This window comes from Bombina bombina, chromosome 8 (genome assembly GCF_027579735.1).
Source record: "Bombina bombina isolate aBomBom1 chromosome 8, aBomBom1.pri, whole genome shotgun sequence".
Taxonomy (NCBI): Eukaryota; Metazoa; Chordata; class Amphibia; order Anura; family Bombinatoridae; genus Bombina; species Bombina bombina.
The window spans coordinates 11,206,962-11,223,440 of record NC_069506.1 but is presented as its reverse complement, the minus strand read 5'-3'; the positions used below and the strand labels follow the sequence as shown (position 1 = coordinate 11,223,440).

General features: G+C 34.2%; 1 protein-coding gene across 1 annotated transcript in view; it reads left to right on the top strand.

Annotated features, from left to right (window-relative positions):
- Window positions 1-16,479, top strand: part of ANKK1 (ankyrin repeat and kinase domain containing 1) — a 108,970-nt gene that overhangs the window by 73,672 nt on the left and 18,819 nt on the right. The window contains exons 3-4 of the mRNA XM_053690123.1: window positions 5,818-5,969; window positions 13,298-13,347. Of these exons, the coding sequence (XP_053546098.1) occupies window positions 5,818-5,969; window positions 13,298-13,347 (202 nt within the window). The remainder of the gene's footprint in view (window positions 1-5,817; window positions 5,970-13,297; window positions 13,348-16,479) is intronic.

Sequence of the window (16,479 nt, the reverse complement as noted above, 5' to 3'; positions counted from 1 at the left end):
CTCTATGTATTGAACGATAATAACAGATATGACTGAGGATGGTAATTAAGCATACACCTGTGCTGGAGGTAAGTGTAACACTGAAACCAGGACTGCCCTGAAATCGGCTTGTACAGCTCTAACATCCTGGAGAGGAATAACCACTTGAAAGAGAAAGGCGGTACATATGTGCCCTGTAGCTGTTTTCTTTACAGCACTGCTTGTATCAAAGGCAAGTTTGTGTTCGCTAACACCGGAGATTGTTTACAAGGTGGCGTGTGATGTCAGAGGGAAAGGCTTAACAGATAAAATTAAACTACTCGTATGTGCACGAGCTCCAGTGAAAGGGAGTCCCAGGAGGGGAATACAAGCCGTATCCACTGTTCAAGTCACGTAAGCACCTACTAATGACTTTGCTTGCATCCATACGGTCCGGCTGAAACCTTGAGTGCGGTGCTAACCGCGGTTTATTACCGGAATAAATGGGCACTACTGTTGTGAACTGTACATATAATAGCTATTAACATCCAACCTGGACACTTAATTACCTGCTCTCATTTAGTCTATATATGAAGGAAAGTTTGTTTCAATAGATCTGTGTTTCTTTACAGCAAGAAATAGATTGTTACAAATATCGTTACATATTGGCTCTTATATAAATCCTATTTCAATAGGTATATTAGATTAGGGTTTGCATGTACTTTTTATAGAATTTGTGGCAAAGAGACTTCTTTGGTGTTTTATACTTTATATTTTGTTCTTTATTAATAAAGACATGGTGTTTGATATAAAAGAGTGCTGAATTCCTTTCTTTAAATAGAAGGAGTGAAATATTCTCCTTATGTGCTTCTTTATAAAATGTTATATACTTTGGCTTAAGGGTCTGCACCATTCCCTTTAACACCAATTACCTGGTAGTGATATCCAGGCTAGGGGATTAACCTTTTCTCTCTCACTACTTAAATTATTAGATATATATATAAAATTTGCAAGTATGAGAATACCAGGGAACCCCCTCCACGGTCCTCATAAAACAGGCACACACGGACACCTTTTACAAGCCTTTGATTCAAAACTTGAATCCATTACTCCATTAAAATTTTGAATCAAAGGCTTGTCATGGTATACGTGTGTGCCTGTTTTATGAGGACCGTGGAGGGGGTAAGCCATGTATCTTATCTTTATCGTCTCTGCTAATGCCAATTAGGGAATTAGAGTTAAATTACAGGAAAAGGCAGAAAAATATCTAATGAAATTATCCTGCAAAGTTTGTGATTTTTAGTACACAACAATTTAACAATTTATATTCTCAAGTGTTTTATGTCACTTTAATGAATCAAATTAATTGTGAAAATAGGATAGTTCCCACTCAGGGTGTAATCTCTTTTATTGCAGTATGCCGTTTATATAGGAGAAATATCCTGTAATATATCAATCTTTCTCTGTCCTAAAATATAGCAAATAACAGGGGATTCTCTTCTGACAATTGAAAAAAAAATTAAACCCAGACATACATCAAAAAAATGTTTTCAAATTGGAACGGAACATACTGATAAATCTTCTTCACATGACATAGATGTGTGATTAGCTAATTACAGATGTCTGATAAGCTGGATGTGCTGAAAAAAAAATAATATAATACGAACTTTAATTACATGTAAATTTATACTGCAGTGCCTCGCCATTAACCCTTTCTTTTAAGTTTCCCAAAGTACAGCTCTAACTCACCCCACATGATTCATTTTATGGCTGTATCTATATTTACCTTTTGGTAGAATGCAAGACTTTAACACTCATTATCAGCTGGAGCATACCTAGAAGCAAATAAGCCGCTGTGAACTCAGTTGAAATACAATGCCTGTGTGTCTGATGCTAAGCACTGAAAAGGGGGTGAATCAGACTGCTCCAGGCAGCATAGCTATCTAACTCATTTTTGGAAATTATTTTAAAATACTTGCCAGCTATTTTTAAACTTTTTTTTAATGCAAACTATTTTCACTTAATAAGCCCTTTTAGGATATGCACAGATCTTAACATGTTTTATGGCACTTTAAATGGTTTGACAAATGCTCAGATTTCCTGTAGGTTTGCTATGTGTCATTTTGCAGCATTAGGTAGCGTTATTATGATTTAGTGTCATCCAGTAAGCGCTAAAAATAGTACTTAATATATTCATTGTGATAGCTCTGAATATGAAAAAGGTTTATCGGACCGTGATACCATGTTTGATAAAATGAGAAACGGCATGGTTAAGTTTTCTGGAATTAATTAGTATTTCATTTTCTTAAAGTATTAACCAGTCACACTATTATTTTAATTAATCTTTTAATAACAATATTACAGGAAATATTTAGTTATTTTATTATATCATATAATCTAGTATTAAATGGACAGTCAAATCCCAAAAAAACTTTCATGTTTCAAATAGGGCATGCAATTTTAAACAACTTTCCAATTTACTTTTATCACCAATTTTGCTTTGTTCTCTTGGTATTCTTAGTTGAAAGCTAAACCTAGGAAGGCTCATATGATAATTTCTAAGCCCTTGAAGGCCGCCTCTTATCACATGCTTTTTTATTTGCTTTTCCCAACAGGGGAGAGCTAGTTCATGTGAGTCATATAGATAACATTGTGATCATGCCCATTGCTTGTGGCAGACACTGCACTAATTGGCTAAAATTAAATTCAATAGATAATAAATAAAATGTCATGTGATCAGGGGGCTGTCAGAAGATTCTTAGATACAAGTTAATCACAGAGGTAAAAGTATATTAATATAACAGTGTTGGTTATGCAATAATAAAGGGATTATCTAGCTTTTTAAAAAAAAAAAATTATGGTGTTGAATGTCCCCGTATGGACTCTAAAAATACTTTATACCATTATGTTTGTAGTTAACAGCATTTACAAACTACATATAATTATAATGATATATGTTTTCCCAATGTGAAGTATATTATTTTCTAGAAACACATTTTTTCATACATTATTTACAATATAGTTTATTGTATGTTTACTTACTAATAAAGTAGTGCAGATAGCAATGCTAGTCTTATAGATAGTATTACAATAATTTCTGTAACATTTAAAGGAGCGACACTATTCAATAGTGACCCAGGAATGGCAGTTGATTGAAATCTGTGTCATCTAATATGTATGTGACCTTCACTTTTGTTCTTCACAATCCAGAACCCATAAAAAAACAGCTATGGTTTCTGCTGCTGGCTTGTAGCACTTTAGCTACTATTTCAGCTATATTTAAGTTTAACTTGCTGGCCTGTTCCTCACTTGCTCCAGAAGAGGAAAAAAACAGAGGAGAATTTTAGACCTTGGGAATCTTAGGCTACAACTTGGCAGCAACCACTATTTTATTGATACTAAACACCCACTTATGCATAAAGAGAAATCACACAAAAATGTTTGGGTTTATTTTTAGCATTATAATGTAATGTCTGTATCTCTACACATAGAACCTGCACAGTAAGATAGACAGCTCGCAAGCTAGAGTTTTTCCCTCCTAAACGTCATTAAGTGACCTCAAAGTACTCACAAGATTTCTTAGATAATCTCTCCCGACCAGAGCTTTAGGGAAACGACCTCTAAAACAAACTTATTTCTTCAGTATTTAAGCAATATCTAAATAATCCAGAGAATATATCTATATATATGTTTTATACATACATACATATGTTTAATAATTTGTAATATTTATTAACTTTCAAAAATATTTTTATATGTAATATTTCAATAAAGCTCCTAAAGAATACTAAGTTTTCAAGTGTGCTAACCGGACCGCTAAATTAAGAAATGCATATTTTACATTCCTATGTTCTTCACATAAAAAAGAACGTACTTTTTATTATGAAATATATATTTCTATATATACTGTTCATGTAAAATACATGTATATACCTATATTTCTGTAGGAATAGATATATAGGCTATGAGTACGGCAAACTTGTGAAGCCGAAACGCATCAGCCCCGTTTTCCACTATCTGATGCTTTTCATAATTGAATAAACCTATGTTTTACTATACCGGTAGCTAGGGATGGGCGAATGTGTAAATTTTCAAATTTCGAATGTAGAACGAATGTTATTACCGAAATTTGAATTATAAATCCGAATATTGATAAGAATGAATATTCTTAAAAATTCTATAATCAAATGTTATTTACAGTTTTCAAATGTCACTTTCAAATTTGAATGTTTATAATTATATCGAATGTCCACATTCGAAATTTTGAATTTAACATTCTATTTAACAAATACTATTCAGAAGTTCAATAGTTCATGTGGTTGGGAGGGAATCTAGTGATACATAATAGATACAAATATATCATTTTGAATGTTTCTATATAGAATATTGCATAATTCGAATATTACATTTAAAGAAAAAGCATTAGAAATACTATTACAATCTAAATTCAAATTTTTCGAAAGGAATATTTTCGAATGTAATCATAAAATTTGAAACCGAACATTCAAAAATTGAATGTTAGAATGTTATGTATACATTCGAAATTTGATTCGAACGAACGAATGTGTTAAAATTCGTGCCGTTTTTCAAATGTTGCGAAAAATTCGCCCATCCCTACCGGTAGCTATCCTCGTTTTTGTATATGTATGTATCTCTATGTTAAAGCCCTTTGCAGTGCTTTTTTTCTAACACCTGATACCTCATATAGTTGTGCCCTTATAACTTTTTATTGCATTTTATTATGAGTGTAGCTGTACTTTTAATAGTATTTTTGATGTGTTTTAGTGACCCATCAAAAATGTAATGCATGTTAAATTAAATTGCGTTTGAGCAAATGCATTTACTTTCATCTTTTAAGATATATTTTTTTCTACAATTTTAAAGGGATCTTTTTTGATTTTTCATGTAATATCACTATATATGCAAATGAACACACACTATGGAATCATTTTAAAAGTTGTCAAGAATAGAGAATGTCCCTTTAAAAAGGCCAATAACAAATAGCAATTGCTTATAAAATAATAATGACATATTTGAGGTATATTTTTGATGTTTCAAAATAGAACTAATGAGTTCTGGCACTGTACAACGTCAATGGTTTACCGAAGCAGACATAGAGGTCATTCTTCATGAAATTGTCACAACGTACCTAGGTGTCTGAAGATGATACAATTCATGATACCAAAAAAAAAAAAAAAAAAAAATCACATTCTAATAACGCAGAATAAATGTATCCCCCTGAATAAACTGATCATTATGGGAAGGAAATAAATAATAAAGAAACATCAAATGAGGTTACTTACATGGTCTACAAATATGTGTAGAAGTGTAGCTTAGATGGGAGAGGTGAGAGAAGCAAAAGGAAAGGAACCGTTATGTATATTAGGGTATTTAATAAAGGTAAGAATGGAAGATTTAGCCACAGAATGAGAAATATCAGCACAAAGAGGTCATCGTCTTGGAAAAAGTAGGTTCAAGAGCAGTTTGCAGATGTGCTTCTTTATAGAAAGAATTAGTGAGTTATGAAATACAGTAGTGGTAAAAACAAGACTGATAAATCATTCATGAGTCCTGACATATACATAAGGTTGCCCTAAGAATTATTGATGCACATCAGAAGGAAAGCGGCAAACCAAAGGACCTTCTGTCTCTTACCTACTAATAAAATGTATATTTCTATGTTACAGAAATTCAATAAAAACTCTATCAGCAATAAAGTTAGTCTGTAAATCTTCAAAAACTATTTTTTTTAGGGTTTTCTAAATCATTTATAGCGAACCACAGATGTGCAGTGCTTGATGTTTTCTTACATAGACGTTACATTTGAGCCTCATGAGCTTTTATCTCTCCTGGTTTTAGATTTCTGACTTCGGATTATCCCGGTGGAAAGAACATTCTACACATATGGAATATATTGAACGATCAGCCATTAGGGGGACATTGAACTACATACCGCCTGAGATTTTCTTGCAGAGTAGTCGAGTTCCAGGAATCAAGTATGATGTTTACAGGTATTGTAGGATTTGCTACGAATAGTATTGTATGGGAGAAATGTTCTGCTACTACTGTATATTAAGGAGTTGTTTATCTGCTTAGTTTGTTGTATAACATTATATATAGGATTGTATCATCTTTATTCTAAAATTGTCCAGATTTGTACAAGAATAACTGTATTATTAGATAGAAATGTATATCATGTGACGATACTGCCGTCCTCTCTGTAAATTAATGGTTTAACCCTTACTGTAGCGTATAAACCTAATTATTATAATGCAGAAAACCTAACCACTTACCATATCTCTCACTTCTACATCTAAGCTAATTACTACATTTAAAGGGACACTGAACCCACATTTTTTCTTTTGTGATTCAGATAGAACATGCAATTTTAAGCAAATTTCTCATTTACTCCTATTATCATTTTTTCTTTATTCTCTTGGTATCTTTATTTGAAAAGCAAGAATGTAAGTTTAAAAGTCGGACCATTTTTGGTAAACAAGCGCTATCCAGGGTACTGAACCAAAAATGGTCTGTCTCCTTAGCTTAGATGCCTTCTTTTTCAAATAAAGATATCTAGAAATGAAGAAAATTTGATGATAGGAGTAAATTAGAAAATTGCTTAAAAAGGCATGCTCTATCTGAATCATGAAAGAAAAAAATTGGGTTCAGTGTCCCTTTAAGTTAATTGTTAGAGAAACTTCACAAACATGAAGATATAAGTATTTTTATTACATTTCTTTCTAGAACTGCAAATAACAGAATATAGTAAATAGTGGAGACAAACATAAGTTTTTGGACGAATACAAATTCATAATGAAAATCTGATTTTTGTTTTGTTTATCCAAATAAATGCACCAATGAAAATAAAGAAAATGAAAAAAAAAACATACTTACAAACATTGTCAATATTTATTTGTTTACTTTCACCTAGATTACGAGTTTTGCGTGAACAGGGGTGCGGTGCTAACGAGCAGTTTATGCTCACCGCTCACCTACAGACAACGCAGGTATTATGGGTTTTTACAAGCCTGGCATTAGCCGCAGAAAAGTGAGCGGAGAGCAAAATTTTGCTCCACATATCACCTCAATACCAGTGCTGCTTACGGTAGTGGTGAGCTTGCAAAATATGCATGTGCACGATTTCCCCATAGGGATCAATGGGGGAGAGCCGGCTAAAAAAAAAACTCATACACCTGCAAAAAAGCAGCGTAAAGTTCCTAACGCAGCCCCATTGATTCCTATGGGGAAATAAAATGTATGTCTACACCTAACACCCTAACATGAACCCCGAGTCTAAACACCCCTAATCTTACATTTATTAACCCCTAATCTGCCGTCCCCGATAACTCCGGACACCGCCGCCACCTACATTATACTTATTAACCCCTAATCTGCTGCCCCCAACATCGCCAACACCTACATTATTTTTATTAACCCCTAATCTGCCACCCCCAATGTCGACGCCACCTACCTACACTTATAAACCCCTAATCTGCCACCCTCAACATCGCCGCCACTATATTAAAGTTCTTAACCCCTAACATGACTTTTTATTTATTATCTATTGACTTGCATTTACACCAATTAGTGCTGTGTTAGAATCCACGGGCGTCAGCACAATGTTATCTATATGGCTCACACGCCTGATGTGAAAAGCAAAAACAAAAGCACATGATCATGGGGCTGTTTTTAGGGACTTAGAAACAGACAAAAATTTAGAGGTTTAAAGGTTATAAAGTATATTAATATAACAGTGTTTTTTGTGCAAAGCTGGGGAATGGGTAGTAAAGGCGTTATCTATCTTTTTAAACAATAACAATTTTTGTGTTGACCGTCCCTTTAATATCGAACACTCATGCCTATTATAAACATTGATATTGATTTCTAGATGATTGTCAGGATGCCGAATTGCTCTCCTGTGAAGGCGCAATATATACTGTGAGTCGGGATTGGAGGCATTACACTTTTTTCTAACCAATCATACCACATATGTTTTTTTTCACCAATCAATTTATTTACACTGCGGTTGAGTATCTTCTTTCACATTATTTTTTTATGTTTGAGGGCAAGTATTAACTCCAGAGACATGGCACTGCTTTGGGGGCGAAATTCGCCCCTTCCTATGCTAATCTCTATATGGGATTCTGGGAGCGGTGCCACGTCTTTGGAGACAATAATCCCTTTCAGGAGAATATTGTTTATTTTGGTAGGTACATTGACGACTTGATGTTAGTGTGGGATGGAGACCAACAATATGTTTTTCGGTTTCTTGAATATGCTAACTGTAACAAATTTAACCTTCAACTCACCATGACTGAGAATGTCAACACTATTAATTTTTTGGATGTCACTTTGACTTCTTGTATTGAAACACACTCCAATGAGATTGAACTCTATAGAAAAAGTACAGCAGTCAACACCATTTTGCACTCCACATCTTGTCACCCCAGACACACCATTGAATCCATTCCATATGGACAATTAGTTAGAACTAAACTAAATTGCACAACAGAGCATAAATACCAATTACATGCCACACATACTCATCAGAGATGAAAAGCTCATGGATATAATGTCAATCTTTTGAATTAAACCAAATCTAAAGTGGACACAATGAATAGGGAGGATCTGATACATAAAGATAAGAATTAGAAACAATCAGAACAAAGAATAGGTATCAAGCCAACTTTCATTGCTAGTTACAGTAAGAATTACACAATCATATGTGGCATTGTACGTAGTTGCTTACCAGTTCTTAAGAGTGATGCCAAACTTAAGAAGATTATTGCTGAAGGTTGCCATTTTTCTGCCCGTAGAGCAAAAACTTTGAGAAGCATATTGGCTCCTTCAATGCTACCTCAGAATAATAATCAAACATGGCTCACCAGAAGAATAGGCTGCAATAAGTCCAATGGCAACATTTGTAAAACTTGCACTCATATTGAACAAGGGACCAAATTTAAATGAAGCAGTACAAACAAAGAATTTGATATATGCTTTAGAATTACATGTAACACAACACATGTAACCTATTTGTTAACGTGTCAGGGATGCAAAAACATACACCTAGATTTAGAGTTCTGCGTTAGCTGTCAAAAGCAGCGTTAAGGGGTCCTAACGCTGCTTTTTACCGCCCGCTGTTATTTAGAGTCAGGTAGGAAAGGGTATACTGCTCACTTCCCTACCGTGATTCCAGGCTACGGCAGATCCCCTTACGCCAATTGCATATCCTATCTTTTCAATGGGATCTGCCTAACGCTGGTATTTGGAGTCTTGGGAGAAGTGAGCGGTAGACCCTCTACCGACAAGACTCCTAACGACAAAAAAAGTCAGTAGTTAAGAGCTTTATGGGCTATCGCGTGAATATAAAGCTCTTAACTACTGTGCTCTAAAGTACACTAACACCCATAAACTACCTATGTACCCCTAAACCGAGGCCCCCCACATCGCCGCCACTCTAATAATTTTTTTTAACCCCTAATCTGCCAACCGGACACCGCCGCCACCTACATTATACCTATAAACCCCTAATCTGCTGCCCCTAGCATCACCGACCCCATATTATATTTATTAAGCCCTAATCTGCCCCCCCAACATCGCTGCTACCTAACTACACTTATTAACTCCTAATCTGCCGACCGGACCTCGCCGCCACTATAATAAATGTATTAACCCCTAAGCCGCCACACCCCACCTCGCAAACACTATAATAAATTTTATTAACCCCTAATCTGCCCTCCCTAACATTGCCGCCACCTACCTACAATTATTAACCCCTAATCTCCCGCCCGCAATGTCGCCGCTACTATAATAAAGTTATTAACCCCTAAACCTAACTCTAACCCTAACACCCCCTAACATAAATATAATTTAAATCAAACAAAATAATATTCGTAAAATTAAATAAATTAATCCTATTTAAAACTAAATACTTACCTATAAAATAAAACCTAATATAGCTACAATATAAATAATAATTACATTGTAGCTATTTTTGGATTTATATTTATTTTACAGGCAACTTTGTATTTATTTTAACTAGGTACAATAGCAATTAAATAGTTAATAACTATTTAATAGCTACCTAGTTAAAATAAATACAAAATTACCTGCAAAATAAATCCTAACCTAAGTTACAAATACACCTAACACTACACTATCATTAAATTAATTAAATAAATTACATACAATTAGCTAAACTAAAATACAATAAAATAAACTATTCTATAATACAAAAACAAACAAACACTAAATTACAAAAAATAAAAAAGAATTACAAGCAGTTTAAACTAATTACACCTAATCTAATCCCCCTAATAAAATAAAAAAGCCCTCCAAAATAAAAAATTCCCTACCCTATTCTAAAATACAAAAGTAATCAACTCTTATACCAGCCCTTAAAAGGGCTTTTTGTGGGGCATTGCCCCAAAGTAATCAGCTCTTTTACCTGAAAAAAAAAATACAATACCCCCAACATTACAACCCACCACCCACATACCCCTACTCTAACCCACCCAAACCCCCCTTAAATAAACCTATCGCTAATCCCCTGAAGATCATCCTACCTTGAGTCGTCTTCACTCAGCCGAGCCGAATTCTTCATCCAAGCGGGGCAAGAAGAGGTCCTCCATCCGGTAGAAGTGTTCATCCAGGTGGCGTCTTCAATATTCATCCATCTGGAGTGGAGCGGAGCCATCTTCAAGGGAGCCGACGCAGAGCCATCCTCTTCAACCGACGGACTAACGACGAATGAAGGTTCCTTTAAGGGATGCCATCCAAGATGGCGTCCCTTCAATTCCGATTGGCTGATTCTATCAGCCAATCGGAATTAAGGTAGAAAAAAAGTTCAATCCGATTGGCTGATCCAATCAGCTAATCATATTGAACTCGCATTCTATTGGCTGATCAGATCTATTGGCTGGATTGAACTTTAATCTGATTGGCTGATTGCATCAGCCAATCAGATTTTTTCTACCTTAATTCCGTTTTTTTTTCAGCCCCAAATGCCCCATTGTTTCCTATGGGGATATCGTGCACGAGCACGTTTTCCCAGCTTACCCCTACCGTGAGCAATGCTGGTATTGAGGGTTGAAGTGGAGCTAAATTAGGCTCAACGCACCCTTTTTTGAGCCTAACACAGCCCCTCAGACAACTCTAAATACCAGCGTTGTTGGAAGGGTGCGTTGGGAAAAAAAGCAGCATTAGCTACACAGGTTTTTACCGACAAAACTCTAAATCTAGCGGATAGCTTTCCAAAATAAAAATTGTCAGAATACTAAGCCTTTAAATAGAGCTGGTAGGTGGGAACACAGGTTATGCCAGTGATCAAGGGCTGAGACTTGGCCCGAAACATGTTTGGCAGTTTGTTCTAAACCTTGTTGCAGGCCTGCAATTGGATTTTTACATATTTTTACATGTTATCTATGTGACTTTTAAACTTTTTTCCAATAAAGTTTTTTTTTTTTAATTTTACACACATATATATATATATATATATATATATATATATATATATATATATATATACTTGTATTTATATATATACTAGGCGATAAGCAGTCTATGGTTAAAAAATACAAACCCTAAAGTTACAAAAAATAAAAAAAGTAAAATTACAGAAAAAATACACAAAGCTTCTCCCGGTAAGTAAATCTGCGGGGGTTAGTGTTAGGATTGTTTTAAGGGTGTATCGGGTGGGTTTATTTTTTAGATTAGGGACTTTGGGCTGCAATAGAGCTAAATGCCCTTTTAAGGGCAATATCCATCCAAATGCCCTTTTCAGGGCAATGGGGAGCTTAGTTTTTTTTAGTTAGTATTTTATTTGGGGGGTTGGTTGTGTGGGTGGTGGGTTTTACTGTTGGGGGGGTGTTTGTATTTTTTTTTTACAGGAAAAAGAGCTGATTTCTTTGGGGCAATGCCCCGCAAAAAGGCCCTTGGTAGTTTAGTTTAGGCTAGGGTTTTTTTTTATTTTGGGGGGGCTTTTTTTTTTTTATTTTAAAAGGGCTATTAGATTAGGTGTAATTAGTTTAAAGATCTGTCATTTGTTTTTTATTTTCTGTAATTTAGTGTTTGTTTGTTTTTGTGATTTAGCTAATTTAATTTAATTTATTTAATTGTATTTAATGTAGGGAATTGTTTTAATTATAGCTAGGTAGTTATTAAATAGTTAATAACTATTTAATAACTATTCTACCTAGTTAAAATAAATACAAACTTGCCTGTAAAATAAAAATAAACCCTAAGCTAGCTACAATGTAACTATTAGTAATATTGTAGCTAGCTTAGGGTTTATTTTATTGGTAAGTATTTAGTTTTAAATAGTAATAATATAATTAATGATAGCAATTTTATTTAGATTTATTTAAATTATATTTCAATTAGGGGGTGTTAGGGTTAGACTTAGGTTTAGGGGTTAATAAATTTAATATAGTGGCGGCAACGTTGGGGGCAGCAGATTAGGGGTTAATAAGTATAATGTTAGTGGCGGCGATGTTAGGGGCAGCAGATTAGGGGTTAATAATATTTAACTAGTGTTTGCGAGGCGGGAGTGTGATGGTTTAGGGGTTAATATGTTTATTCTAGTGGCAGCGATGTCCAGAGGGGCCGATTAGGGGTTAATCATTTTATTTTAGTGTTTGCGATGCGGGAGGGCCTCGGTTTAGGGGTTAATAGGTAGTTTATGTGTGTTAGTGTACTTTTTAGCACTTTAGTTATGAATTTTATGCTACAGCATTGTAGTGTAAAACTTATAATTACTGATTTTAGAATGTGTTATGGATCTTGGAGGGAGAGGGTGTACCGCTCACTTTTTGGTCTCCCAGGACAGACTCGTAATACCAGCGCTATGGAAGTCCCATAGAAAAAAGGCTTTACGAAGTTTACGTAAGTCGGCTTGTGGTAAGGCTAAAAAAAGTGTGCGGGCCCCTAAACCTGCAAGACTCGTAATAGCAGCGGTAGTAAAAAAGCAGAGTTAGGACCTGTTAATGCTGCTTTTTTTACCTTAACGCACAACTCATAATCTAGCCGATAGCGAGTTAGTCATATAACATAGATCTATGCGCGACAGGTCAATAATAAAATGCATTATTATGTTCCGTCAAATATTTTACAAAAAATGATAATTCTAGTTGTAAATATTCTACTTGAACACAGAGGGATATAAAACCATAACTATAACAGTATAAAGTATCCAGTATGTTTTGCCTGCAGCTTATAATTTGTATTTATGTCTTTGCACTTTTGTATCGGCTACTGCTGAAAAGCAGGGACTAAATAAAATAATATTGTGTCTGACACATTGGCTACAGTAATGTTTTCTGATTCTCTTTTTCCCTTTTAGCTATTCCATTGTTATATGGGAGCTTCTTACTCAAAAGAAACCTTATTCAGGTAAATATAAAATTCTGTAGAAGTGTATTTGAATGTCTCTAAATTTTATGGCAGAGCAACACTGGGTTACACTGAAATCTCAGCTGTCAGAAGCACAATACACAAAGAGACGATTTTCTCTATGTTCCATGAGTTGTTTTCACATTGAATACAGGAAATGTGTTTTGCTTCTCATATAACTGAAATCAAAGCATTAAGTTTATTGAAAATGTAATTATTATAGAATGATTATTTAAATAGTAGCTGACACTGATGAACGTCCAAGAGAAACAATCACAGTTCAACATGGGCATTGGGATTTATTCTTTAACCTCCCTCCTCTATGTTAATATGTCTAGCGGGGGGCAACTAGAACCGAGCGCCAGCATAGGCAGCATATTTCTCATTTGTGCTTCTAGAAAATACATTTCCTAATAAAAAGTGAGAGCTGAGTCCCTCAGGGGTGTATATATACTGTATATATATATATATATGTATATAAAATACCCCTTAGATTGTAAGCCTATGGGCCCAGCTGTTTACAGATTGCTTCATAAGAGCCGACTACAACAGTGAAACTCTCGGCAGGGCCCTCTACCCACTTGACCCCCTACAAAAGCTATCCAGTACACGACTATGTTTACAGCGCTGCGGAATCTGTTGGCGCTCTACAAAATACCTGATAATAATAATAATAGCTCACATTTAACTGTAATTCATGTGATTTTGTATGTAATTCACTGCTTTTCTTTGTAACCTGTGTCTCACTGAAACAGATGCTTCGTGCGGTTTGTGCTACAAAGAACCTAAACATATTACTGAGGTATTTAGAAAGTTAGAAAGTCAGAATACATAAAAACTCAGTTTTAAAGAACAGGCTATACATACAGTATATATATATAAATATATATATATATATATATATATATATATACACATACATACCTGTGCATACATGCATACCTGTACATACCTACATACATACCTGTACATACATACATACCTGTACATACATACATACATACATACATACATACATACATACCTGTACATACATACATACCTGTACATACATACATACCTGTACATACCTACATACATACCTGTACATACATACATACCTGTACATACCTACAAACATACCTGTACATACATACATACATACCTGTACATACATACATACATACCTGTACATACATACATGCATACCTGTACATACCTACATACATACCTGTACATACATACATACATACATACATACCTGTACATACATACATACCTGTACATACCTACATACATACCTGTACATACCTACATACATACCTGTACATACATACATACATACATTATAAATTAAATTAAGTTGTATAATATATAATTTTCTAAAAGGGGATATATATCACATGCTGGTTAGGGTTATAAAGAATTTTGACATTAGAAATAATAGTGTAAAGCTAAGATAAAGGCATAACAAGGGAATAACATATTCGCTTGGTTTATCAACTATTTATAAGATATTTTATTATATATTGTAATATATTGTAATCTGCTGTGAGCTGTATATTATAAATACTAAAATAAAAAAAAATAATAAATAACACACTGAATCCCTTTGGAAGAAGATGCTGAAAAACTTTGATTTGTTTAAAGAAATACAAAGTTACCTCTATATTTTAATATTAAAGATTTGTTACATTTCTCCATTCATGTAGTGAATATTTTACATTCTTTTCATGTAAAAAAAAAGTTTTTCTTATTTCCCAAAAGACACTAATTTTCAAACTGCCATAATGCTAAACAGAAGCATAAGATATACTGTATATAAAAAATGCAAAGCTACATTGTTGTTTATTCAGTTAAAAAAATACAACAATAAACTATTTCTGGAAGCACACATATGTCTTCAAATATTGTATAGCTATAAAAGTTAATTATAGAAATAATTTAACAAAAGAATAATAGTAGAATAATAATGATACATGTAACATATATGTTTTATATGTTTTATGAATACACACACACAGACAGAGACACTTACACAGACACACGCACACACACACACATATATATATATATATATATATATAAATATATATATATATGTGTGTAACAAAAAGTGAAAAAGATATAAGGGCGCTAAAAATGTGAGCCAGATAATATATATTTATATATATATATATATATATATATATATATATATATATATATATATATATATATATATAAATTTATGTATATACGTGTACTAGAAGGCAGAAATTCCCAATCAAAAAAAATCCAACCTTGAAGCAGCTGTCCCTTTAAGGAGGGTGGAGACTGAAACAAGACAGGGAAAAATTCCCTCTCTACTACAGAATACACCCACCAAACGAATTATGAAGGAACAGGAGGGCATGTAAAAGGACAAAGTAGTGCTGGTTGCTCAGAGGTAGTATATATAAAAAAATGACAGGATGGATAAATAGATATCAGAATGCAAACTTAAATGGATAAATCCATATCTATATATATAAAAATGTTTCATATGAAAAAAAAAACCACACAAATATTGATGTATACAAAACAGGGATGTAGACAAATATATTATAAAACTGAAATGTAGTACCCCACTAATAAAAGTGAGTATGTGCAAAGTGCACAGTGATCTGCACAGTAGAGGATTTCTCTTATGGAACACAGCTTTCCTCTTGGGGTGTGAGAGAAACTTCAGTGGGTCAGCAGTTGATATTCCCTCAGCCTCTTTAAGTATGGTTCCTCTGGAAGTATGGTGGAATCTCCAACCGCATATATGTGGAAAAAAGAGACTCAAATAGTGTGATATTGTTTTTTTAAAAACACGCGCTTTATTGCTGGACAACACACACTCTCACAAATGCCTGCTTACACTTTAAATCCTCAAAGATATGAGGTATCAAAAAAGCTGTTAAGTAAAAAGTGGTGGATACAGAGGAACAGTCCCTCTCTGCATACACTGGATTATTGCGCTCCCTTATGAGACAAAGGCAGAGTCTTTAAAAGGTAAAAGTACACCGGAGCTTCCGGTATCGAATCAGTCCGTTTTTTTCTTTCTGTCTAACATGTTTCAAAGGCTTTAAAATGAATCCTTCTTCCTCAGAGACTCTGCCTTTGTCTCATAAGGGAGCGCAATAATCC